General features: G+C 44.8%; 1 protein-coding gene across 4 annotated transcripts in view; it reads right to left on the bottom strand.

The window, feature by feature from the left end:
- The window catches only part of MREG (melanoregulin), a 58,032-nt gene that overhangs the window by 17,084 nt on the left and 14,993 nt on the right, over positions 1 to 25,955 (bottom strand). For all 4 annotated transcript variants that reach the window (XR_012374245.1, XM_025891961.2, XM_073878938.1 and 1 more), the window contains exon 2: positions 22,805 to 22,964. Coding sequence is in view for 3 of the 4 variants with exons in the window: in XM_025891961.2 (XP_025747746.1) it covers positions 22,805 to 22,964 (160 nt within the window). In the remaining variant the exon portion in view is untranslated. The remainder of the gene's footprint in view (positions 1 to 22,804; positions 22,965 to 25,955) is intronic.

The following is a 25,955-nucleotide window of genomic DNA, read 5'->3' as shown; positions in this document are numbered from 1 at the left end:
TTCTTTATCTGGTTTTAACCAGATTAAGTCAAAGGATGGCTCAGGGCCCCTGCTGCCAAAGTCTGCCAGCAAGGCCATGGAACGAACAGGGCTTCTGAGCAATGAGATTTCAAGTCAGTTTTGTCTAATTTGGGGGGTTCCAGCCCACTCCCACTCTCAGAGTTAGGAGAAGGGCCAGACTCAGGATGTGATTTGGCGAATGCTGCCAGTGGGAAGAACTGGGGCTTGGAGGCTGCATGTAACATTGTTATTCCTCATCAACTAGCTGGAACCAGCTCAAAGTCCTGCTGCTCAGGTCACTGCGGGGGAAGGACAATTCGTTGCTGTCACCAAAAGCAAAGGATAAGAAGACTATATTCCTCTTCATGGACAGCAAAGGGGGACTTCAGTTTCTGGCAAGATAGAAATGACCCATTCATGTACCCGCAAGGAAGGCTGTTGCCCCCAAGTACTGAGGCGAGTTTAGATTTAAGGATGGGTTGTTTGAATCCAGAATCTAGAAGCCCACTAAGACCCAGCTATCCTTCAGCACCCAGCCCCGCGTTGTCCAGTTCCGTCCCCAGCAGCCACACACGGCGGGTCTGAATGCAGAAGCACTCTCAGTATAAAAGACACACGGGATTTTGAAGACCTTGTACCAAAGCGAAAAAAACGAAAAGAATATAAAATGCCTCATTATGAGATTTATAGCGATTATATGTTGAAATAATATTCTGAATATACTGGGTTAAAGAAAAGATATTATGAAATTCAATTTCACCTATTTATTTTGACTTTTTTAATGTGGCTAGGAGAAAATTTAAAATTGCTTGGGTGGCTTGCGGTATATTTTTATCGGACAGTGCTGATCTAGATAATACTATACCCAATGGTTTAATTTCAAAATGTGGCAAAATTATGGGGGTTAATGAGTCCCTGCTCCTTTTATTGTTAGTGTGTCTTTCAGTTTTTAAGAGTGCTTTCACACCCATAATCTCAAGTACATGATACCTATACCTAGGCAAAAGTCCCATCACCTCTAAAAGACCTTCAAGACAACAGAAAAGTATATCTTGACTGAATAAAAACCCAAAACTATTCTTTTAAATTGTATTGATTTATTTGAGAGGGAAGGTGCGCGCGAGAGAACACAAGTAGGGGGAGGGGCAGAGGGAGAAGCAGGGAGCCCGACTCGGGGCTCGATCCCAGGACCCCGGGATCATGACCGGAGCAGAAGGCAGACACTTAACCAAATGAGCCACCCAGGTGCCCCACCTCAAAAGTTTCTACAAGAAAATAATAATACAAAGGTAAGTAACATGCTGGGGAAAGTGTTTGATACAAACAATAGCAAGGGGTTAACAGAAAAATCACGCTTATGAACAAGAGACGTCAAGAGAGAATTCACAGAAGGGTAACACCCGCTCTTCAAGAATTCTCAAGAAAACAATGAATTTGGTGTTGCTGCTATCTAGCCAAATTATCTATGGGAAACAACAATGAGAATGCCTGAGGCTGGGCAGTGGGTGAGGAAAGGGGCTCCTTCATTACAATTGAGAGTTATAAAACTGGCATCGTTTTATTTTTTTCACAAAGCGTGAAAACTTTTTGGCAGTGTGTTTCAAAATATACAAAAATGGGTAAAATATTTAATCCAAGAATTCTAGTTACAAGAATCTATCCTAAGGAAATAATCTCAAATACAAAGTATGTGAATGCAAAGAATATTCATTAAAGCACAAATTGGAAATGCAATAAGGTGAAGAAAAAAGACCTAAGATACATTAGTCATCAGTGTTAAGGCAGAATATTTATTTATTATAATATATATATATTTGAGACAAGTATATATAGTACATATGTATATGTGTGTACAGTATAAATTCCAAATGTGTGTGTGTGTGTATACACACACACACACACACACACACACACACACACACACACAATGTCTCAAAAATAACAGAAGAGGGGCGCCTGGGTGGCTCAGTCATTAAGCATCTGCCTTCGGCTCAGGTCATGATCCCAGGGTCCTGGGATCCCCAGCCCCCCTCATGGGGCTCCCTGCTCAGCGGGAAGCCTGCTTCTCCCTCTCCCACTCCCCCTGCTTGTGTTCCCTCTCTTGCTGTGTCTCTGTCAAAAAATAAATAAAATCTTTTAAGAAAATAACAGAAGAAAAATGCAGTAAAATAGTACACTAATATTCATCTCAGGGTGTGTGTGTGTGTAGATAGATAGATGATTTTTTTCTCCTATACTTTCCAAACTCTCCACAATGGTTATGTACTTCTTTTATAATCAGAATAGAAACTTTAAAGTATCTAAGAAGGATCAGTTTTACAGCTTCCTTTGTTAACCCAACCTAATGTCTACTTACCTCAAAAATGAAAAAGTCTAGTTATAAGTACTATTACCATTTGAATTTACTTAAAGAAATATTTACTATATTCTGGATGGCAACTCACAGAGCCTACTCAGTTCATATGACTTCAATTAATTCTGTTAAATTGAAAATCCTGTGGGTAAATTTGCAAGTTCCTGTGTGTGTGTGTGTGTGTGTGTATGTGTGCCTCAGTATTTAGTCGAAAACACTGTTGTCTCTGTGGAGCACTAACTGTGCATTCCACGATCTCTGCCAGCTTTAAAGAGGAGGAAGGGGACAGAAAGCAGGCAGGCAGAGCAAGGACAAAGTCAGGTGTGGTGAGGAAGGAGCCCCAGCAGAGCTGAGATTATCTGGAGATGGTGGACATCCAAGGGAGCCAGGTAGAAACATAAGGGAGAGAAAGAAAGGGAAGAGAGAAATCAGAAGTTATAATTTGCTTTTTTAAACTAACAACCCCCCAAATCCAAAAGTTTCTCATTTTTTTCAACCCAAACACTGCTTATTGTAAGTGGTAACTTTTTTTTTAAGTAGGCTCCACGCTCAGCATGGAGCCCGACAGGGGGCTTGAACTCACAACCCTGAGATCAAGACCTGGGCTGAGATCAAGAGTTGGATGCTTACAGACTGAGCCGCCCAGGCACCCATGTAGTGGTAACTTTTTGTAATTATTCTTCCTGCATACCTTATCACCAGGGACCCGACTAATCATTGTCCTTTCTGTATTTGAAAGCTGTCAGCTTGTTTGTATCTGCCTGGCACTGAATCTTACCAGTCTTTTTCATCTTTGCCTCCTAGGAGGAAAGAGTTAAGGCAACTGGCCTGAGACCCATTCACTCATTTGTGTGTGTCTGTGTGTTTGGGGGAGGAGTAAGCCCCCCGAGAAAAAGAGAAGAAGGGGTTCCTGGGCAGCTCAGTTGGTTGGGCATCCAACTCTTGGTTTCAGTTCGGGTCATGATCTCAGGGTCAAGGGATCAAGCCCCACATTGGGTCTGGACTCTGGGGAATCTGCTTCTCTCCCTCTCCCCCCACTCTCTCTCTCTCTTTCTCTCTCTCTAAAATAAATAAATCTTAAAAAAGAAGACTGGTGGGCGCCGGGGTGGCTCCGTTGGTTAAGCGACTGCCTTCAGCTCAGGTCATGATCCTGGAGTCCCGGGATCGAGTCCCGCATCGGGCTCCCTGCTCAGCGGGGAGTCTGCTTCTCCCTCTGACCCTCTTCCCTCTCGTGCTCTCTCTCATTCTCTCTCTCTCAAATAAATAAATAAAATCTTTAAATAAAAAAAAAAGACTGGTGACCCTGGCAGGTGACCCAATCTAATTTCCTTATCAAACAAACATCCTGGTAACTAGAGGTATGACATCTGCTAGGAGAAGGAAACCTTGTTTACAGATGCCCTTAGCATGATGTCTCTGGCCAAAGCATTCCTTGCACTCAAGACACAGAACATCTTTGGGGTACGGCTCCCTGGAGAATGTCACATACACTACAAAATAATCAAGGGATGCCAGATGAAGCCCTTTCACAATTCAAATGCTTTTCACGATGTGAGGTAACCTGGTGAACTTCATTTAGACTGATTTAGTGTTCTGAGTCAGAGGTGCATGTCCTGTGGGGGAAGGGCGTCCTAGGGTGACATTCTCAATGTTCCAAACCTCTCCCTGCTTCAGCTGAGCCTCTTGATTGCCTGTGTCTTTGCAAGTATTAGCAAAACTTGATGCTAGCTGGGTAGGAGCTATGATCCACGTGACTCTGATCTGACGATCTGTGTTTTGCTCACTCCACCCCTCCCCCATCCCTTGACTCCTACATTCTAATTTCTCCATATTTTCACTGTCCACTCTAGACCTTCTCTAAGTTATTGATATCCTTTTTAAGACACGGAGCTGCACACCAAACTACTGCCCTGGTCACACCACGCACATCTCCAGTATATTACAACCCTGTGAACACAACTCAAGTCACATTGATCCTTTCACAAGAGGCAAAAGATGCTTGCTGCCTGTGTCACCTGTCAATGACAACACAGTTCCATTAACAGCTAGGAGTTACTATTTAAATCCAAGCCTTATAAAACTTTCTTCCTTACAGTTCCAGTATCTCATTCACTGCCTACCTCTTACTCCCCTCCAACCTTCAACTGAGCCTCCAGAGGTGCTGGCTCCCCTATTTGAGTGTTTGGGGGTACGCTGACCAAGCCTCAAGCATGATGTAATGCCACAGCCTTGAGGCAAAATAATCACTTAGGCAGAAGCAGTTCCATAATTGCCTGGAAACTCACTGGTTAACACTTCTGTTTATAATTATCCCAGCCTTTACTGGCTATTAGAGACACACAGATGACCCTTTGCCAAGCCAATTAGGAGACTGCCTCGTGAATCCTGAATTAGGCAGCCATTTCCAGTTTTTAAGACCTTTGCCTGGTCAGCATCTGCTTGCTTCTTCATCAACATGGCAGGCTTTTATTAAGTCAAACAAAGCCCCTACCACAACTCCTGTGCACTGGAAATCCCAGAATGGGAGGGGAAAACCATGGTGTGGCATGAGTCCACTGCACATTCAACATGTTTGGAAATTACAGTGTATTTTTTAAATTTTTGACTAATCTCACGTAATAGATAATTGTGTAGTCATTTCCAAAAGAAAAAAAATCATCAGTAAATGAGAAATGTTTTGCACCCGAAAAATGAAAAGGCCGGAAGAGTCCCTCGGTTTCTAAAGAGGATCTCTTCTTCAAAAGGATCACAAAGTGAGGCGGGGGGGGGGGGTCACAGGACGCCTTGCTCAAAGGAGTTGGTTATATATCCTCTTGGTAGGAAAAACCCACACAATCATTCAAGCAAAGTGTACTTAGCGGCAAATCAAAGGCCAAGCGTGGATGGCCTCAAGACAGATAGTAAATGTTTAAGGATTTACAAGACATAGGGTCTCTGCCACAACTACTCAGCTTTGTGACTAAAGCACTAAGGCAGCCAAAGACAATATGCAAACAAATGGGCATGTTTGTGTTCCGATAAAACTGGATTTGGAAAAACAAAACAAACCAACCTGGATTTGGCCTGTGAGCCAGGTTTTTCTGGAATATGGAGGAAACAGTGGCATGGCAGAATCAAACCTACCTGTTTTATTCTCGGAACTGTCCAAGCCCCATTCCAAGCACAGTGCATGTATCTCACTCAAAGGACATGAATGAAGTCTAGCTCCTTACAGTGCAGGTGCCCAGGGGTGCAACTCTTAATATTTCTTGGGTTAAAAGCCACATCACTGCTCCCTAATTCACAGGCCTTTATATATGAGGACTTTGAGATCCTGTCCTCCATACCTCCCTCCATCAGATGAAAGCAACAAGCCCAGAGAGGTTGAGTGGCTTGGCAAAGGTCACACAGCAAATCAGCAGTATAGTCAGGAGCTAGTAGTAGTGTTGGGCCTGAACCCCAGGAACCCTTTCTATAGCACCACACTCCCTGTCGTGCTCTATGAAATAAGCACCTGCTTTCCTTTCTAACAACCTTTCCTTTTTAACACCCTGCCAGAGCTCTGGGTCAAGTAGATGAGCTCACAAACTTGTTTTGGCAGGAGAGTCTTTCTTCCAAATGATATCTCAGGTAGAACCCCAATATGAAACATATGTGAAAGTAACGGTGCCTCCCTCCCTCTGCCTGGTTGCCCTCAAAGCTCCTGGGGCACCTTGAAGGGATCATAATGATCAAAGAAACCAAGTACAGACAAGTAAAGAAGAAAAGACCTTTCAACACGGGCACAGAGGAGCAGTGGAGTGAGAGTCCTGACAGACAGGTCAGATGTGATTTTACTTATCACCTACTATCCTCTCTGTGCCTCTAGCTTCCAGTGCTCTCTCCTCTACTTTTCAGCCCTGTCCTGATGCCCAGGGCCAAGCATGGCAGTGCCCCTCCCTCCCAACCTCCCGCTCCATATCCTGCAATCTTAATCCTGGATCCCATTCCTTTGAAAAGGTCATCTGTGCTGACCTATTAATGATATTAATGGAATGTAAATTAACTTTTGCTAAGACATACGTAATCGGTCTCTGATAAGAATTAATGTATTATTGCTCCCAGATATCAGATTTGAGTTTTAAAGGGGCTTTTTAGTAGCTCAACACAGTGTTTTTAAAATCATGTTAACTGACTTTTCCAAAGACACATGGGCAGGGGCAGAGGGCTCTGGAGATGGGAAACCTTCCACCAGAGCAGTTTTAATTTGGTCAGTTTCCTGGTAGATTTCATTGTGGGGGACAGGTGCTGGAAGAGTTCCAACTTTATTTTTTTTTTAAGATTTTTATTTATTTATTTGACAGAGACACTGAGAGAGAAGACACAGTGAGAGAGGGACCACAAGCAGGGGGAGTGGGAGAGGGAGAAGAAGGCTTCCCACTGAACAGGGAGCCCGATGTGGGGCTTGATCACAGGACCCCTGGATCATGATGTGAGCCGAAGGCAGACGCTTAACGACTGAGCCACCCAGGCACCCCTGTTGCAACTTTATTTTAAAAAGAAACTGAAAAACCACAAACAGATGCCAAAGCATTGGCCCAAGGTCAAGGTCTCAGTCATGATGCCAACAGAGAAGCTATTCTAAGGGTGTCAAGAACTGTGAGGCATCTGAGATTTGACTCCCTTACAAGGTAACAAGTTCTCCAGCCACAGTTTCATATGTGGCATGAGACATGGCAAAAAACACGAGACCCCTGGGAAGACAAAGGACCCAGCAATCGGGGTTCAGTACTTTTTACGGCAGTGCTCTAAGCTCCAATTCCAAAGCAGTAATGGGAAGGGGGGGGGGTCAGATGATCTGCGCAGGTGCCGTCGGCTGCATTATGGGAAAGGTACCCTGAACCCAGGGAACCTGAATCTTTTATAATGAACAGTAGGCCTGCCTGCCCTTTGCTCTGGAGACAGAATTACCTACACCTCCCGGGGCTGTTCACTATGTTAACACCCTTGAAAACACAGTCCAGGACAAAAGCTAGGCAGTGCCTCTGCTCACAACATGTGCAGAGATCAAGAGCTCCATGGAGGGGCGCCTGGGGGCTCAGTCAGTTAAGCATCTGCTTCAGCTCAGGTCATGATCCCAAGGTTCTGGTAGGGAAACCAGCATCTGGCTCCATGCTCCCCGCTCAGTGGGAAGTCTGTTTGTCCCTCTCTCTCTCTCCCCTTCTGCCCCTCCCCCTGCTCCTGCTCTGTTTCTCTCTCACACATAAATCAATAAAATTCTTAAAAAAAAAAAAAAGAAAAGAAAAGAAAAAGAGATTCGTGGAGAATTCTCTCACAAGGTTTACGGCCAGGCCTGCTCAGGCATCCCAAGGAATATGAGCTTCCCAGAATGGGAATGACAGGGGCCAGGGAGAAGCAACAGACCTTGAACAGGGACAAATAAACAAGCATGTTTTACTTGTTTAGTTAGGAAGTGCCCCCCATTCTTCTTAGAACAAAATTCAAATCTTCCTCCCCTCCCCGCTCTGCCATGGGCCAGTGGGCATTCCTGCTCTGGTCCTTGCTGGCTTTCCGGCGCCACACTGCAGAGCCCCTTCCCCACCTCCCCCTGCTGCGGCCACACAGGCCTTACTGTCCCCAGCACATACCACACTCCTTCCTGCCTGGAGCCTTCGCGCCTCCACCATTCCCTCCGCCTGGAATATCCTCCACGAAGCTCACTCCCTCGCCTCGTTCAGGCCTCCACTCCCCAGCCCGGAGTTGCTTTCTGTCCCCTCCGATTGTCTTATTTTTCTTCTTTAAAGTGCTGTCATCACAACCTACTTTGTATGTATCTGTCTTCCTTCTGCCCCTGAGGGCAGGCCCTTTGTTTACTGCTATGCCCACAGGGTCTGTATCTGTTCACCAAAAGAAACAACTATTTATAATCCTATCAATGGTCTACCCACCATTATGGGTTGAACCGCACACACCCCCAAATTCCCTGTATTGGAGTCCTAACTCCAACAGACTGTGACCCAACTTGGAGATGGTGTCTTTAGAGAGGTAACCAAGTTAAAGATGAAGTTATTAGGGTGGGCCCTAATCCAATATGACTAGTGTCCTTATAAGAAGGGATATTTGCCATGATTTTGAATGCCAACCGCTCTCTACTCTTGGAGGCAGGAGTTCAGTGGAAAATCATCCCTCTGAAACATTCCATTCAGTATGTACTCTCTCTAGTTTCTATGGACCTAAGGTGCCTTCTATTAAATGTCACTTTAAAACAGGTAAAAAGATTGGGGCGCTGGGTGGCTAAGCCAGTTAAACGTCTGCCTTGGGCTCCGGTCATGATTCCAGGGTGCTGGGATCAAGCCCTACATCGGGCTCCCTGCTCAACAGAAAACAGGTAAAAAGATAAATACTATGTCGTGGATTAAAATGTTAAGGTGAAGACTAAGGTATCCACAAAATGCTGCATTTTTGAACACTTGGCCATCACAGGCCTGGATGCGTCTGGGCCTGAGCCCGTTCCTCTCTCTCTCTCTCTCTCACCAGAACACGGCCTGTGTCAGCTGAGACATTTACACAACAACAAGCACAGACAGCCCGGAGAATATCAGAGCAAGCCAAAGGAATAAAAGGTGGATGAACCCTGCAGAGGTTTGCTTGCTTTCCTTCCTGGTTATTTGGCATAGCCCTGCTCTAGGCTTTCAGTGGCTGGAACCAGAGTCAGAAGGGATTGGAAGCAGGGGAAAGAAGAGAAGAAAAAAACCTTTCAAATCTAGGGCAGAGCGGGTGGAACGAGTGGTATGAGGGGCAGTCAGTGTTTCCACATCAGCCCAGGGTCTGCCTGCTAGACGAGAGATCATTTCTCAAATGCCCAAGTTCCTCTTTGAAATCATTCACACACTTCACTGAAGTTCTCTGGTTTTCTCCTAATACCCGCTTCTCTTTAACTTCTGGCTGAGCAGAGCCTACACAGAATAAATGGATGTTTAACTGGGTAGAGAGAAAGAAGAAAAAAGTTAGGAATGGGATACTCAGCTGGGGAGAGCCAGGCCTGGTGAGGAGCCAACGCCAGGGGGCACAGCCAGAGGGTGACACAAGGTGATCCCTGGAGGGGCCTCCGGAAGAGAAGAGGGGCCCAGAGGGCAGGAAAGGGTTTGGCACATGAAGGCTGCCCCTCCTGCTGATCACAAATATACCCCACTTCATTCCGACACATTACCCATTCCCTCCAAACTTCGGCCTGGAGAGACAAAGGGATCAGGGCTTAAGAGTATGCACTATAGTGACTTCCCATTAGAAAAAAATACGGAAACTTCGCTAACTTCAGACAGGTTACAGTATGCATAGTATAAGATGACAGATGGCATCTCAGAATTAATTTTTGCACATTGCCATGCTTGGGTTGAAAGAACCATGCTTGAACAGTCCATGGTCTGAAGGTCTCTCTCTCTCTTCTTACAAGCTGTTGTCATTTCTACTTCTAGCTCCCTCAGAGTCCCCCAGATTGTCAGTGACAGCCTGGGAAAGAGGGCTCCTGGGTAAAAGGTCCCAGCCATGAAGCATGACCTGTGTTTAGTAATCCAACTGCAGTGGATTTTTACCTCCACCACTTGTACTTGGTTTCAGTATCTTCTGCTAAATTCACCAAAGCTGGCCAAAAAAAAAAGGGGGGGGGAAGGAAAAGAAAATCAGCAAATCATCTCAAACAGACTGGAGTGCATTCAGCTCTACAGCTGAACAAAAACACTCTGGTCGTGCTTCGAAAAGACTTGCTCCTGCTACACTCCTCCCTCATCACTTGCTCAAAACCCGGGCCTGGTTAATCAGGAAGAGCACCTGATCTTCTGGCTCTTAGTTGAAAAACTTGATTCCACAGATAGGACTGGCAACCTGTGGCCCCAAAGCACATTTCCCAGATGCCTGTGGCCTCTGACCACAAAACATTATTTAAGGAAGAAGGGACGCGGTTAATTTTGACTCAGGTCTATTGAAATCTGCTCCAAGTTCTTTAACAATAACAACAACGTGGCGTAAGAGCTTGGGCACGGCTTTACCTCAACTAGTTTGTCATGAAACAAGACAAACAGTTCAAGAGGGTGTACCCGGTTTGTGTACCTGAGCCACGTGGCCTGCCTCTTCTCTTGCAAAACCATCCGATGGCACAGCTCACTCCCGCCCTGGAAAACGCCTGATCGTGTGTAACTAGGTAGCCAGGGCTGGGGCACCCAAACGGAAGGGTGGTTTTATATGAAGTGTCTTTCTAGAATACATTGGGGATTTTAAGTCTGAGAAGCAGCAGATCTGCCCCCACCAGAACTCCATTTTCCCTTTGAGTGCAATCAAAACCAGAAAGCAAGCCAAGTGGCTCCTCAGGAAAGCTCTTCAGAAGTCTTGCCGAGACTTCCTGAGCTGAGCACATCCTGACGGGACGGCCTGGCATGTCAGCAGCCGGGACCCACACAGGCGGGGTGCAGTTAAGAGCCATTTTCCATTATTCTGAGATGAGCAAACCCAACCAAAGGAAGGGGCAGGGGTGGTGGAGGGGGGAGCAGGGGGTAAAGAGGCCAAAAATAAAGCCCTGTTAATTACCAAGTGCAGCTGGAGAGGAAAGGAGCTCCAGAGAAAGAGCCTGATTTAGCAGAAGGACCTGACAACGTTGAAAAGATAAATACTGACTGATGGCTCTGGGCACGGTCTGCCCCAGGCCATTTTGGCAGGATTCCTCAGAGTTTGCTCCAGCTCCTCCTAAACTAACTCTCATTCTCTGGGCACCCGCCCCCCACCTCCCCTGCCCACAGCACACCCTCCCTACAACAAACCAAAACGGTTTGGAAAGACCCAGGGAAACCGTCACCATAACATGTGCTGTGAAATAATGATTTTACAAGCAGTATGCATCCATGAAGTGATACAGGCATATGATCTAAAATTGTTTTCAAACAGTACCAAGACCGTGAAGTTAAAGGAGGACAAAAGTCTCCTTCCCTGCACCCACTTCTGCTCCCCAGAGGTCACCATGACTAACAAGCCTAGGTTAACCTTCCAGAAACTCTACCTCTATTTGCATTAGCTTTTCCACAAGCGGGATGACATGATTCCTCCCCTCGCTTAGCAACAGATCATAACTCCCTTTCAAAGTCAATACCTATAAACCCTACCTCACGAATTTGTACCCAGTACTGTCATTGGATTATTTTATTTCCAGTTTTTTTTTTTTTTAAGATTTTATCTATTTATCTGACAGAGAGAGACACAGTGAGAGAGGAAACACAAGCAGGGGGAGTGGGAGAGGGAGAAGCAGGCTTCCCGCGCAGCAGGGAGCCCGATGCGGGGCTCGATCCCAGGACCCTGGGATCATGACCTGAGCCGAAGGCAGACGCTTAACGACTGAGCCACCCAGGCGCCCCTATTTCCAGGTTTTTACTTTCAAAACAACGTGGAGAAGCACATGGATCTTTGTTTAACGGCGTGAGAACATCCGTAGGACGGACGGACTGCCGGCAGCAAAACTGCTGCAGGAATTGATTTAATTCAGATTCAATATTGAGGCTACTGCCCCTTAAAAAGAATTGCAAACTGGTGAACGGAGCCAAAATGACAACTGAGGAAGCAGAGGCACTATTTCGATCACAAGGGATTCCATTCTGGGGCAACCACTTCCCGTGGGCTCGTTTGTGTCTCCGCCAAGAGAAAAATGCAGGTCTTTCCTGAAAGCTGCCACAGTCTGTTTGGGCAGAGATTCCTCCAAGCTCAACAGCCTCATCAGTTTCTGTGCCCTAAGGGCAGTTTTAGATATTAAGTAAGAAAGCAAGAAAATGAGTTAGACTCCAATCGCAGAAGTGTAGCTACGGATGGGCAGTAGAGATGGTATCATTACGTGATTGAGAACATAGTCAAGAGTCTTATGGCAGAAAGTGGGATGGCAGGACTCGTTGGGCCTTGGCAGGACCTTAGATTCTATAATCTGTGTGCTTCATTTGGACGACAGTGTCTGGAGATATCACATTATTCTAGATTTCTCTTGATTCTACATTCTGCCCGCCCTCCCAAATCCATGCCTGAATCCAGTGCCTGAGGCTACTGTCCACCTGGGGGTGGTGTTCAGAAATATCTGTCTAGGGGCGCCTGGGTGGCTCAGATGGTTAAGCGTCTGCCTTCGGCTCAGGTCATGATCCCAGGGTCCTGGGATCGAGCCCCACATTGGGCTCCCTGCTCAGTGGGAAGCCTGCTTCTCTCTCTCCCACTCCCCCTGCTGTGTTCCCTCTCTCGTTGTCTCTCTGTCAAGTAAATAAATAAAATCTTTAAAAAAAAATATATCTATCTACTACCATCAAGGGGCAAGGTGTCCTAACCAAATGACATGAATAATTTGATACTGGAGGTGAAAGCACCAGGTTACCATGATCACATCCGGAGGACAAGGGTAGTTAACACAGTATATGTAATGTACTTAAAGCAGCACCTGGTACACAGCTCCATAAATATCCCTTGCCATCGTTCTCACTGTCTGATTCCTTTTCACCAAGCTACCTTCTAGTCTGGTCACTGATTTCCCTTATGGATTTTATTATAGGGCAGAGACTGCCAGGACCACTCAGGTGTATGGCCCACCGAAATGGTTATATGCATTTGGGTTTATACAACAGTCTCCTGTGATTTTGGTTACTGTTAGTAAAACCCCCTGGGATGGTTAATTTTATATGTCAACTTGACTGGGCCACAGTACCTAGACAGTTGGTCAAACATTATTCTGGATGTTTCTGTGAAGGTGTTTTGGGGATGAGATTAATATTTTAAGTGGCATACTCTCAGTAAAGCAGATTACCCTCCATAATATGGATGGACCCTAACCAATCACTTGAAGGCTTTAATAGAACAAAGAGTAATCTCCATGCAAGAAGGAATTTTGCCAGCAGATTACCTTTGGACTTAAACTGCAACTCTTCCAAGTCTCCAGTTGGCCAGCCTCCCTTATCAGATTTTGGATTTACCAAGCCTTCACAACTGTGAGCCAGTTCCTTAAAATAAGTATCTCTCAATAGTTAGATAAATAGATAGATAGATGGATAGATAAATAGATAGATACATAGGGAGACAGATAGTTTCTGTTGTTTCTTTTTCCAAAGAACTTTAATATACTCTCTATATTCATATAGTTCTAGATGCCCTGAAAAATTCAAGTTCAAAGACCTTGCAAAGCTGATCACCAGATTTTGGGCAGAAGTGACACCACCCATGGTATTACAAGCCTGTGAGCTTTGCATGAATAACCAACCAGCCTCTCTCACATACACACCCATCACACTGGCCTAAGAAGAGTTGTGAACCTAGAAGTGGGTCCTTTTTATGATGAAAGGAGAAACTAACCTAATGGAAGTATCAATCAGTTCTCATACTGAGTTGAGAGGTGAGGGATCCAGGAAGAACAGAAAGCCATTTTCCTACATTGTTGACATCAAATTAATATCAAGACTAAAAAACAGGGACGCCTGGGTGGCTCAGTCGTTAAGCGTCTGCCTTCGGCTCAGATCATGATCCCAGGGTCCTGGGATCGAGGCCCATGTCGGGCTCCCCGCTCCCCGGGAAGTCTGCTTCTCCCTCTCCTACTCCCCCTGCTTGTGTTCCCTCTCTCGCTGTGTCTCTCTCTGTCAAATAAATAAATAAAATCTTAAAAAAAAAAAAGACTAAAAAATATTAGCCTGGGGCACCTAGGTGGCTCAGTCAGTTGAGCATCCAAATCTTGATTTCAGCTCAGGTCCCATGATCTCAGGGTCATGAGATGAAGCCCCGTGTCAGGCTCCCCACTCGCAGGGATCTTCTTGAGATTCTCTCTCCCTCTGCCCCTCCAAACCTCCTGCTCATGTATGCACTATGCTCATTTTCTCTCTCTCAAAAAAAAAAAAAAAAAAAATTAGCCTTTCAGGCATATGAGTAACTAACAACACTATAATTCCAAATCAAACCTGTTTAACACTAGACACATCATTTATAACAAAATTAACCAATAAATCAACACACCAGACAGAATTTGAGCTTTTGTTGAAACAACTCTTGTATATGAGAATAGCCTAGACTTTGAAAAAAGAATCACACATTGGAGTTGCCTTAAGAGAGAAATAAGTTGGACAGTGTATGTTCTACAAAGTTCTATGGCTATTGGTTTATTTGAACACCCATTTATTCCTGTTCACATTTAAATAAAGGACAGGGGTGCCTGGATGGCTCAGTCGGTTGAGCATCTGACTCTTGGTTTCCGCTCAGGTCATGGTCTCAGGGTGGTGGGATCAGCCAGCATAGGGCTCCATGCTCACTGGGGAGTCTGCTTCTCTCTTTCTACCGCGTCCTCTGCCTCTCCACCTGCTGGTGTGTGGTTACATGCATGCACTAACCTGAGTTATCTCTCTTTCTCAAATAAATAAATCTTTAATAAATAAATAGATACTAAAATAAAATAAAGTAGGACATAGAAAGTCATTCCACTGTCTGCCCTAAATCCTCAGAACCTGATGGCTTTCCTTCTCCACTGTGTAGTCCAGGGTATAGAACGCTTAGTCAGAAACCCACTTCTGCTTGGACACAATCACGAAAGTCACTTAAGCTCTTTGGGTCTCCCTCTTTTTAATAAATAGTCTGTCTACTTCAAAAGACTGTGGTGAGAGCCAGGTAATGCACGCAGAAGACACCCTGACCAGATGATAGGCAGGCGTCTCTGATGATCTCATTTGTTTTAGCAAAAACCAAAGCCAACATTGAGTCAAATCTTGTACAATTCCACTAATACCAGGTACCTAAAGTAGTCAAGTTCATAGAGACCGAAAGTAGAATGGCAGTTACCAGGGGCTGGGAGGGAGGTATAAGCAGCAATATTGTTTAATGGGTAGGGAGTTTAGTGTGCGAAGATAAAAGTCCAGAAGATGCAGGGTGGTGATGGTTGCTCACTGATGTGAATGTACTTATACCACTGAATGGACACTTAAAAATGGTTAAAATGGGGGCACCTGGGTGGCACAGTCCGTTAAGCATCTGCCTCTTGGTTTCAGCTCAGGCTGTGATCTCAGAGTCGTGGTATTGAGCCCTGCATTGGGCTCCATGCTCAATGGAGAGTCTGCTTAAGATTTTCTCTCTCCCTCTCCTCTACACCTCCCCTTGTGCTTTCTCTCTCAAATAACAAAATAAATCTTTTTTAAAATGGTTAAAATGGTACATTTTAAGTTATATACATTTTACAATCAAAAAAAGAAAGGTGATCATATGTCCCAGCTTGTCTAGGGCAGCCCCAATTTATATCTTTGGCCTGGCATACTTGATATTAGCACCTCCTTTTCCTCTTAGTTAAGCCCTGTGACTGTGTCCCAAACTGGACAATGACAACCCTGAGGTTAAATAACTATTCAGTATCATCTGGCTAAAACATGGGAAGAGTATAACTTTTATCCCTAAATCTGTCTAATTCCAAAGCCCATCCTTTCTACCACCTCACACCCTACCAAGTATCTAATGATTTCCCCAACAACATCAAGTTTTCTAACATTTATCATTTCAACTCTGCTGCCTTACATAGAGCTTTGATGTGCTACCTACCTCGTAAGAAACATTACCTTAATGCTGCTCTCCAGAAATGCTTTTATATATATGTGTGTATATGTGTGTGTGTGTGTGTGTGTCTGTGTGTGTGTGTGTATTATTTTTTTAAAGGGTGGGTGGACAAGAATAGAAAGGAATATCACAAACAGAATGTCTCCTGGTGTGGTCCAATGGGTTTTCGAACCAGAATGGTGCCTGGGGTGTTAAAAAGTCCCAAAGCAATAGCGTCTGGAGGGTGTTACATGCAGCGGCCAACACAGATGTTGATACTAAACAAATACCAAAGTCACTCTGTGATTCAGCTGGTACAGGGTGTGTCATGTCAACACATACACAGACAGGAGCGGCTACTTGAGGCAGGAAGTCAGCTTCCCTTTGGTAAGTTTATCTTTGACCAGAAGGATTCCACTGAGGCCTTTTCTAAGCTCATCAGAGAGAGGGGAGCAGTGTTTCCACACCAGCTTCTGGGTCATCCAGACTGAGCTGGGATCCCAACCTCCCATTCCTTCCCTCCAGCACCTTGTACAGACGACTCAGTCTCTAATCTTAAGTGTCAAAATGCCTCCTTCCCAGGGTTGCTGTGAGGATTCAGCCTTTGCCTGGAGAGTGTGCTGGTTAGCACACAGCGTAATACTCGATGTTGCTGCCTAGAAAAGAGGGTAAGACCACTTGATTCTCAGATCCTAATAAGGATTTTTATTCTCTTGCCCGCGAACCCAAATATTCACTAGCAAAATAAGATAAAGAATGCCCACTTCCACAATCCTGATGCTCCGGGCTCCCAAAGAGAAAGGTCTTTGGGGGAACCCAGAGTTATCTAGAGAACTGCTTTCATTTTCTACTATTCTGCGCTCCAGGCTTGGCATAAAACTTGCACTCCTATCTCCCACAGAAGCCAATGTTCAGCCACTTACAGAGAAGCCGGCTGGCCCTGCCAGAGCACGTCTCAGCCCACGGGTGGAGACCCGTTAAGACTGTCATGCAGAGCCCGATGGCCTATCCCGGGCTCCACGTGTATCTCAGTGACATGGCTGGTACCCTACCCTCTCTTCTCTCGCTTCCTCACATCCTCCCACCAGACGCTCCCCTCGACTCCTGTGTTCGCTTTCCTTTCAGTGCCAGGGCTATGCCAGGCTAAATGTATCATGCAAACACCACCACCAACCCCTGGGGAGGTCTGTGGCTATTTTAGACATTTTTTATACAAACCGTTTACAATGCCTGGCAACACTCTCCCAGCAGAATCCTGACACACGGGAAGCACCAACAAATTATAAACCAGGAATGTTTTATGCTTTTGCCTCTATGGTTTTAAAAAAATAATACCATTTCGTGGTTCCCCAGAATTCGGCAGAGTGTGGTTTTGATGGGATCACTCCAGCCACACAAGCAGCTGATGTTCACATGGATCTTGCTGGTGTAGAAATACCGCCCTGTTCAGGGACGGGGAGGCAGGCACGGGTCATGAGAACTATGGACATTCCTGAGCACGTAATGACTTAAGAGCTTTAAAAACAGGCATACTATCACTGATCCCACCAAATAAACGTGACCAATTTTGGACCAAAAAAGTGCTTCAAAGGGTTTAGAAGAACGATTTGACTTTTCGCATTTATTTTCGTAAACAAACATGTAAGTTTTTTTTAGCAGAGTAAAAATGTTGACCGTTCCTGAACCGTCAGAAAGGACATCAAATCACCTAGGTCAGGGAACACTAAACAAAGCGGAGATGGGGTGAAAGGGCACAAGATAAAACAGAAGCTGGGACAGGAGCCGTGACTGGCTGTGATCCCCACAGAAAAGGATCAGCCGGGAAAGGTGTGCTAATGGTACAACCAAGAACACGCCCTAAAACGTGGTCATGATCCTCAACCTCAAACACAGCTCTCATCCCTGGCATCAACAAGTCACAGAAATAAGCTTTGGGCAGACCTGGCTCACCCATTTTGAAATCTACATCAACTTGCAGACAATACCTATCCCTTTCTCACAATTTCAATCACGGCGCTTATGATATACGATGTCTCTGGATTCACAAAGCCAAGATTCAAATCTCGGCTGCACGTTTTCAGCTGTGTGGCCCCAGACAAGTGGCTTCCAAAAGAAATAATAATGGTGCCTACCTCACTGCATTGTTGTGAAGAGGACATAGTTAATATGTGCAATGTGGGTGAACAGTACCTGGCACTCTTTTCATTATTATTGATATCTTGGAGAAAAAGATAGCTCAGTATGATTAAAATTAGGCATGCAAATAAATAATTAGAAGGCGTCGATATATCATAAACCACTGTAAGTGCCTTAGAACAGAGTGGATTATGTGAAGTGCAATTCGTTTAATGGGAATGAACATAACAATCCTGATTCAGGGGCGTGATTTTGAAGTTGTTCACTATTTCTCAAACATAAAGTATTTTACAGCATCATTCGAAGACAAGAGCAGTAAGTTTTCCACTGCTTGAAGGTCTGCAGATGCATTATTTCCTCTACTGAAAGTCTGTTTTCAATTAGCTTTTGAAGCTTTTGCAAATGAAAGTGCATCCTACTCGATTTCAATAATGTCACCATTTTACATCTTCTGTCACTGTAAGTAACTTTAAGTTCAGGCCTTGCTTCATTATTTGCTCTGTATATACTGCTTTTCTGATTCTTTTTTTTCATTTTGGGGAAACAGTGCAAATTTAGCCTTAACTATCTGCAGTGTTTCCTCTACTGGGGGAATGGATGTAAGTATACACACTTTTGAAATTATTTTTCATTTTTCAGGGAATTACAAGTATGGACATTCCCAGCATGCTATTGCTACTCAAGGAAAACCATAATGCCCGGTTTTCCTTAATACCTTGCTTGAGCTTCTAAATTATATCATACAGGAATATCTAGGGTTCTTGTACCTCAGTAGGTAGAATTTCTTTCAAAACTAAAATCCTCTGTTTTATTAACATTTGTACCAGTTTCATCCTTTGTGAAAAAGAAAATAAGCAACATTAATAAACAAGGAACTCCTTCAAACTTAAAACACAACCCAACCGGCTTCCCAACTTCACCTCCTTAATCAATGGTGGGTTCATTTTTCACTCATACCAGACAACATAACAATAATAATATGTACTAGTCCATCCTTGTTGTAAATGTTCCCTATATATTTGCAGCCCATAAACATATTTTGTCTAGCCGACACATTTTTTAATGTGAGTTATCATTTAAAAATCTGGGGCACCTGGGTGGCTCAGTCAGTTAAGCATCTTCCTTCAGCTCAGGTCATGATCCCAGGGTCCTGGGATTGAGCCCAGCATCGGGCTCCCTGCACAGCGAGGAGTCTGCTTCTCCCTCTCCCACTCCCCCTGCTTGTGCTCTCCCTACCCCAATAATAAAATCTTAAAAATATATAAATAAATAAAAATAAAAATCTGGACATTTTATTTCTAATTTTGGATTTTCAGCTTCCCTTAAAAAATCGAAAGTTTTATGGGTGCATAGGTGACTCTGTCCTTTAAGCATCCGACTCTTGGTTTCAGCTCAGGTCATGATATCAGGGTAGTGAGATTGAGCCCCGCGTCGGGCTCCACACTCAGTGTGGAGTCTGCTTGAAGCGCCTCTCCCTCTGCCCCTCCCCTCCCTCTGTCTCTCAATGTCTAAAATAAATAAATAAATATTTTAAAAAAATCAAAAGTTCTGGCACTTCCAGATCCATGTCCTCGGCATGGCAAATAGCTGTCTGGAGCCCAGGAGCTGCTCCCCTTGAGCACAGGATAAGCTTCCAATGCTCCCCAGTTCTGCAGTCTCAGGGCTCTCTCCTCTGTTCCTCCAAGAAGGAGGTGCTGTGGCAATTCCAGCATTTAAATGCACTTTGACCCAGCAATTCTATTCCTGAAAAATCTATCCAAGGTCACACAAGTATGTATGGATATCCACTGCAGCACTGCCTCAAAAAACCTGAACCAACATAAACGTTAACAGGGACTGGTTGAATAAATGACAGCAAATCCAGGTAAGAGAATACTAGAGACCCCTTCCCCAAAGCCATGAGGTCAATCTAGAACATCCTGAAATGGATCTATGTCTAAAATATATCCTTAGGGGCACCTGTGTGGCTCAGTCATTAAGTGTCTGCCTTCGGCTCAGGTCATGATCCCAGCGTCCGGGGTTCGAGCCCCGCATCGGGCTCCCTGCTCAGCAGGAAGCCTGCTTCTCCCTCTTCCACTCCCCCTGCTTGTGTTCCCTCTCTCACTGTGTCTCTCTCTGTCAAATAAATAATATTTTTAAAAAAATAAATAAAATATATCATTAAGTAGAAAAAAGCAAGGTGAGGAACAGTATGTAATGTGGCGGGAATGAAGAGATATATTAATATATGCTTTTATATGTGCTTCAAATTTTTGGAAGAAAATAGAAAATTTTTATCCAGGTGTCCCTATTGTATATACATATATAATATATATAATAATACATACACTTGTAATGCAATTGCATATAAAATGTGTCTATTTTATGCAATATACATACTTTGTGCATATATATAGTTATATATATTTTACACTTAGAAAAAAAGGAAGCACCATGAGCAGAGATATTTCGAATCATTTCGTGTGTGATTATCGTCACATCTTCATATTATTTATTCGATTGCCCATCTCCATTACAGAGTTCCTCTAGAGTGAAGCTCACCCATCTCTGAGGCGAGGAGGAGAAAAAGCCTCCTGCACGGCCCTTCACACAGTCCCCAGAGCAGAGCAGAAATGGCGCAACAGGCCCCTTGGGAAGCTGTGCTTATCCACAGGGCTCTGTAGCTCCTGTTACCTCCTGCCCTGGCTTTTCAACAGTGAAGACTATTGAAGACTCTCCTCCAGAGAGAGCTGCCAGTCTCAGCGCCAGACACGCCTTCCAGTCCCTTCCCTGGTTACTTGGGGCCCTGGAGAGAGGGGGGTGCGCCATGTTTTGCGGCCCTCTTGCTGTTAACAGCTTTGGGCATGGTGGGGTCAGAAGAGGTCTATTTTCACCGGCAGAAAGGAACCCTCACTGCTCAGCCCAATTCAGTAGGGTAAGGGGTGGCTCTTCTCATCAAGGGGAAGCAAGGTCACGCGTTACTGTCCATATGCTCAAGAAGGGCAGCCAGGGTGGCAGGACTTGGCTGGAGGGGCTTGATGATGTGCTTTCGGTGTTACTAGCAGTGGACGGAATTGTGCCGGGGACACAGGGAGCTGGGGACAGTGCAGAACACAGCCGGCCACTTGAGGGATGCTGTGCCCCTGAGTTAAACCCTGTGACAGATGTCTAGCAGAGGCCGTCCTCATCAGCACTCCACACCCAAGACAGGCCTCTCCTCCATAGCCACTGCGGACTCTCCAGTCCACCCCTCCCCTGGGCCTGAAGGACCAGAGGCAAGTGTCAGTCCTGCCCACCCCCATGGTCCGCACCTCCACACCTGCTTCTAACCCCCTAAACATATCCAAGCCACACCAGAATAAAAGGACACGTGGCTCTTCTAAAAGTCATCCCTTCCTGCTAACGCATGTTTTTTTGGGGAAAGAAATAGTTAGCAATTAATTAGCAAAAATAAAGAAACCCAGATAAGGAACAGATGACCCCCCCCATGGCACCTGCCCCCAGCAACACACATACATGCTCTCTGGTATTTCTCTTCAGAGCCAGAGCCTGGGGTTTTCAATGTCCTTATTCTTTTCAATTACTATAAGATACAAAGTAAAACATGAAGTCTATATTTAATATAGGTATCTACTCAGAACTCACTGATGAATGCAGAATTGAGAAAACTTCGTATTATCTGGAAAATGATACCCATCATACTATAATATACTGTATTATATATAGTACTATAATGAGAAAATAAAACATGATCTCCCCTGTTTTCTCTTAACTTACTATAGTTCTGTCCTTTTCAATATTCCAGAGTTCCCATAGCAATAACTTGGGGGTAAGAGTTCATTAAAAGAGTGTTTTCAGCCCCTGTCATTATCCATTTGTCAAAACCTGTACAGGGTGCCTGGGTGGCTCCATCATTAAGCATCTGCCTTCGGCTCAGGTCATGGTCCCAGGATCCTGGGATCGAGTCCCGCATCGGGCTCCCTGCTTAGTGGGAAGCCTGCTTCTCCCTCTCCCACTCCCCCTGCTTGTGTTCCCTCTCTTGCTGTCTCTCTCTCTGTCAAATAAATAAGTAAAATCTTAAAAAAACAAAAACAAAAACCTGTACAATACACTACGAAGACTGAACCCTGATGTAACCTCTGGACCTCAGCTAAATGTATCAATACTGTCTGTAACAAATGTACCCCCCCCCCCGGCCCCAATGCAAGATATTAATAATGGGGGAAACTGTGGACCTTGGAGGTAGTGGCTGTTCTTTCTGTTCTATTTCTCTATAAATCTAAAACTGCTCTGAAAAATTAATAATTTTAAACATTGCTACTACTAAAAAAAAAAGATTTCATGCTTCATCACAAAAATTATGATACGCTGCTAACTAATCAACACGCACAATTTAAGAAGCTATCAACAGAAAAAATAAATAAAACTAATTCAGGCCCCACTAATTCACGATTCATTGTAACGCAAAATCCCCTTCCACGTCGGTCTGAATCTTCTAACTGCGGCTTGCCAAGCAACCGGAAAAATTACAGAAGCACAAGTAAGCCGCGGAAGATGATCCGTCGTCAGCAACACTGCCTTGCTGTTTCTATAATCCTTGCATCTTCGAGGTCGTGCCTGGAAGTCAGTCTTATCTGTGTATCCAGCAGGTCGGCCAAGACCAGCTATAATTAGCAACCCCAGGCTGCTAAAATACCTGTCCTCATTCCGAATATCTCCCTTTTCCTTTTTTTCTTTATTCCAAGCTGGACTTCTGGGTCACTGCTATTTCGGACTGGCCATTATCATCGGCACACAGCAAGATCTGCTTACCTCTGAATCTTTGGCCTGCTGATTTCGCACGACTATCAAATTGTACAGGATTCTGTCATCATCTGCCTCTGTGTGGGACACATCGTGGGGCATGCTCCACAAATTCTTTTCATCATCTCTCGCCAGAGTTGCTCCAAACGAAGAATACGGATTGCTATTACTATGGTGTTTAAAAAAAGGGGTATAAGCATTTGGTAATATATGTAATACATATAACGTATACATCATACGCATGTAACATATAATACAAATGTTAGAAACTGTATAATATACAATGTAATATATAAGTATATATATTTCTAATAACAAGGTCTGAATTGTCTCTAATTATTAAGCATAGCACAATAGAACAATTTTAAAAATCACTTTAAAAATAGCAGAGAACAAATGCAAGCAGACGCCTGGGTAGAGGTGATTTTACTACATTCAACACGAAATTTAGCACTACCCATCCCAGCAGTGAAAACACAAAAAGGAAATCCAACAGAGGGGGGATAAAATTCTCGTGTGATTAAAAGAAGAAACTGACAATTGACCTGAAGAGGTGAATTTTTCACAGAAGCACAATAAACTGAGAACACAATGGCAATGGAATGTCTATCAAATTCCTCACAAGAAAGTGAAGAAACGAATATGCATATCCAAATACTTTCAGCAGACGATGTGAGATGTTGAGTAAGAAGTTCAGTCATCCCATCTTGTGTGTTTGTTGTAGGATTTATGTTCTACAAGGTGGTATCCATGCTTGGGCTTCTGGAGGAGGTGAGCAGCAAAGCTCCATACGTAGGACCTGCTTGTACCCGGCCCTGGTGAGCTTCTGTGGGACTGCACAGGTAGGGTCATGCCGGGGCTATTCCCTTCATCTAATTATATGTATGAAGTGCTGACTCCATGTTAATCACAGGCCTCTGTAAAACTGTGAACAAAACAGACACGATCCCCATCCTTGGACCTCACTAGAGCCCAGGGAGGGAAACACATTAATGAATGGCCAGATGACTATCTAGTGAAAAACTGGGAGATGTGCTACAGAGGGGGAGTTCAGAGAGCCTTGAGAGCCAGCGGGGGAAAGCATCAGGTAGGCATTGTAAAGAAGGGGTGCTTGAACTTCAAGCTGAAAGACAAGAACAGAGTTCCAGGCAAATGAAACAACACATTCAAAGACCCTGGGGAGGGCCGGGGGCCCACTTGTAAAAAGTGGAGCATAAGTGGGGAGGGGATCTTGGAGCTAAGGCCAGCAGGAGGCCACTATCTGCCTCAGACAGAGGGCTGAGACACCGGACCCTTAAATCCCTCTAGCTGCAGTGCAACATGCAGGGTCTGGGACTGGACAAAGAGACCAGAGCGATCGGGAAAGGAGCAACCTCTGGGGAACCAGACTGCTCGGCCACAGTGTTCTCAGCCGTCTGGCTGTCATGTAGGCGGCCCGACACGGCAAAGGCGGAAATGCAGGAAGCACTTCCTCTTCAGAATGATGAGCCAACAAAGAATCCAGTCAGAAATGGGCAGAAGACATGAGCAGATACTATTCCAAAGAAGACATCCAAATGGCCAACAGACACATGAAAAAGTGCTCAACATCACTAGCCATCAGGGAAATAGAAATCAAAACCACAATGAGATCCCACCTCACACCAGTCAGAATGGCTAAAATTAGCAAGTCAGGAAATAACAGGTGTTAGTGAGGATGCGGAGAAAGGGGAACCCTCCTACACTGTTGGTGGGAATGCAAGCTGGTGCAACCACTCTGGAAAACAGTATGGAGGTTCCTCAAACAGTTGAAAATAGAGCTACCATCCAATCCAGCAATTGCACTACTGGGTATTTACCCCAAAGATACAAATGTAAGGATCCGAAGGGGTACATGCACCTCAATGTTTATAGCAGCAATGTCCACAATAGCCAAACTACGGAAAGAGCCCAGATGTCCATCAACAGGTGAATGGATAAAGAAGGTGTGGGGTACACACACACACACACACACACACACACACACACACAGGAATACTACTCAGCCATCAAAAAGAATGGAATCTTGCCATTTGCAATGATGTGGATGGAACTAGAGGGCATTATCCTAAGCGAAATAAGTCAGAGAAAGATAAAACCACATGATTTCACTTACACGTGGAATTTAAGAAACAAAACAGACCAACTTAGGGGGAGGGAAGGAAAAATAAAATAAGATAAAAACAGAGAGGGAGGCAAACCATAAGAGACTCTATCATAGGAAACAAACTAAGGGTTGCTGGAGGAGAGGGGGCGCGGGGAAGGGGTAACTGGGTGATGGACATTGGGGAGGGCACGTGATGTAATGAGCACTGGGTGTTGTTTGCAACGATGAATCACTGAACTCTACCTCCAAGACTAATAACACACTCTATGTTAACTAAATTGAACTTAAATTTAAAAATTTTTTAAAAAATGATGAGCCAACAAAAGAGGAGGCAAATGAGGCCTCAGTGCCCTGGCCACACGGGCTTTAACAAGCATGTCAAATTCATTCATTCATTCTGTCAGTTGTTGATTCAACGAACATGGAATAGGATGCCTGTTGTATACTGGGCACCAGGGTTCTCTGGGGACTTGAAAATAAATAGGACATTGCCCCCGCCCTTACTGTGACTATAAGTGCAATGAGATAAGTGAAATTAAATTTTTTTAAGTATAAACAGAATGTCATAGAGCCAGAGAAGGAGTGACAACCTGTGTGATGGGAAAGAAGTTCAAGAAATGTTTCATGGAGGCGACATCTAGCCCAGACCTGAGGAAGCACAGCCTGTCGCCAGGAGAAGCCAGGGGAAAGGTGTTCCCGGCAGGAGCCGCTGAGGTGCCCACAGGGCTGGGAGATTCCATGCCTCCCTGTCTGGCTACACCACACGGTGCACGTGCAGAGGGAGACAGAAAGATGGAAGAAAAGGTCGTTCGGGGTCAGACTGATGGCAGTGCTGGAGTTCGGGCTTTATTCTGTGAACTGTCAAGTGTTAAGGGGATTCTGAGCCTTGTCAGGTCCGGGTTTTAGAAACAACTCGGCGTGGGGTGGGGGGCACCTGGGTGACTCAGTCAGTTAAGCGTCTGCCTTTGGCTGGGGTCATGATCCCAGGGTCCTGGGACCGAGCCCCACATCGGGCTCTCTATTCGGCTGGGAGCC

The sequence above is a fragment of the Callorhinus ursinus genome, unplaced genomic scaffold (assembly GCF_003265705.2).
Source record: "Callorhinus ursinus isolate GAN/ISIS: 27379988/994484 unplaced genomic scaffold, GSC_fseal_2.0 scaffold2, whole genome shotgun sequence".
Lineage (NCBI taxonomy): Eukaryota > Metazoa > Chordata > Mammalia > Carnivora > Otariidae > Callorhinus > Callorhinus ursinus.
The sequence above is the reverse complement of the archived record's forward strand: the minus strand, read 5'-3'. Positions and strand labels throughout refer to the sequence as shown.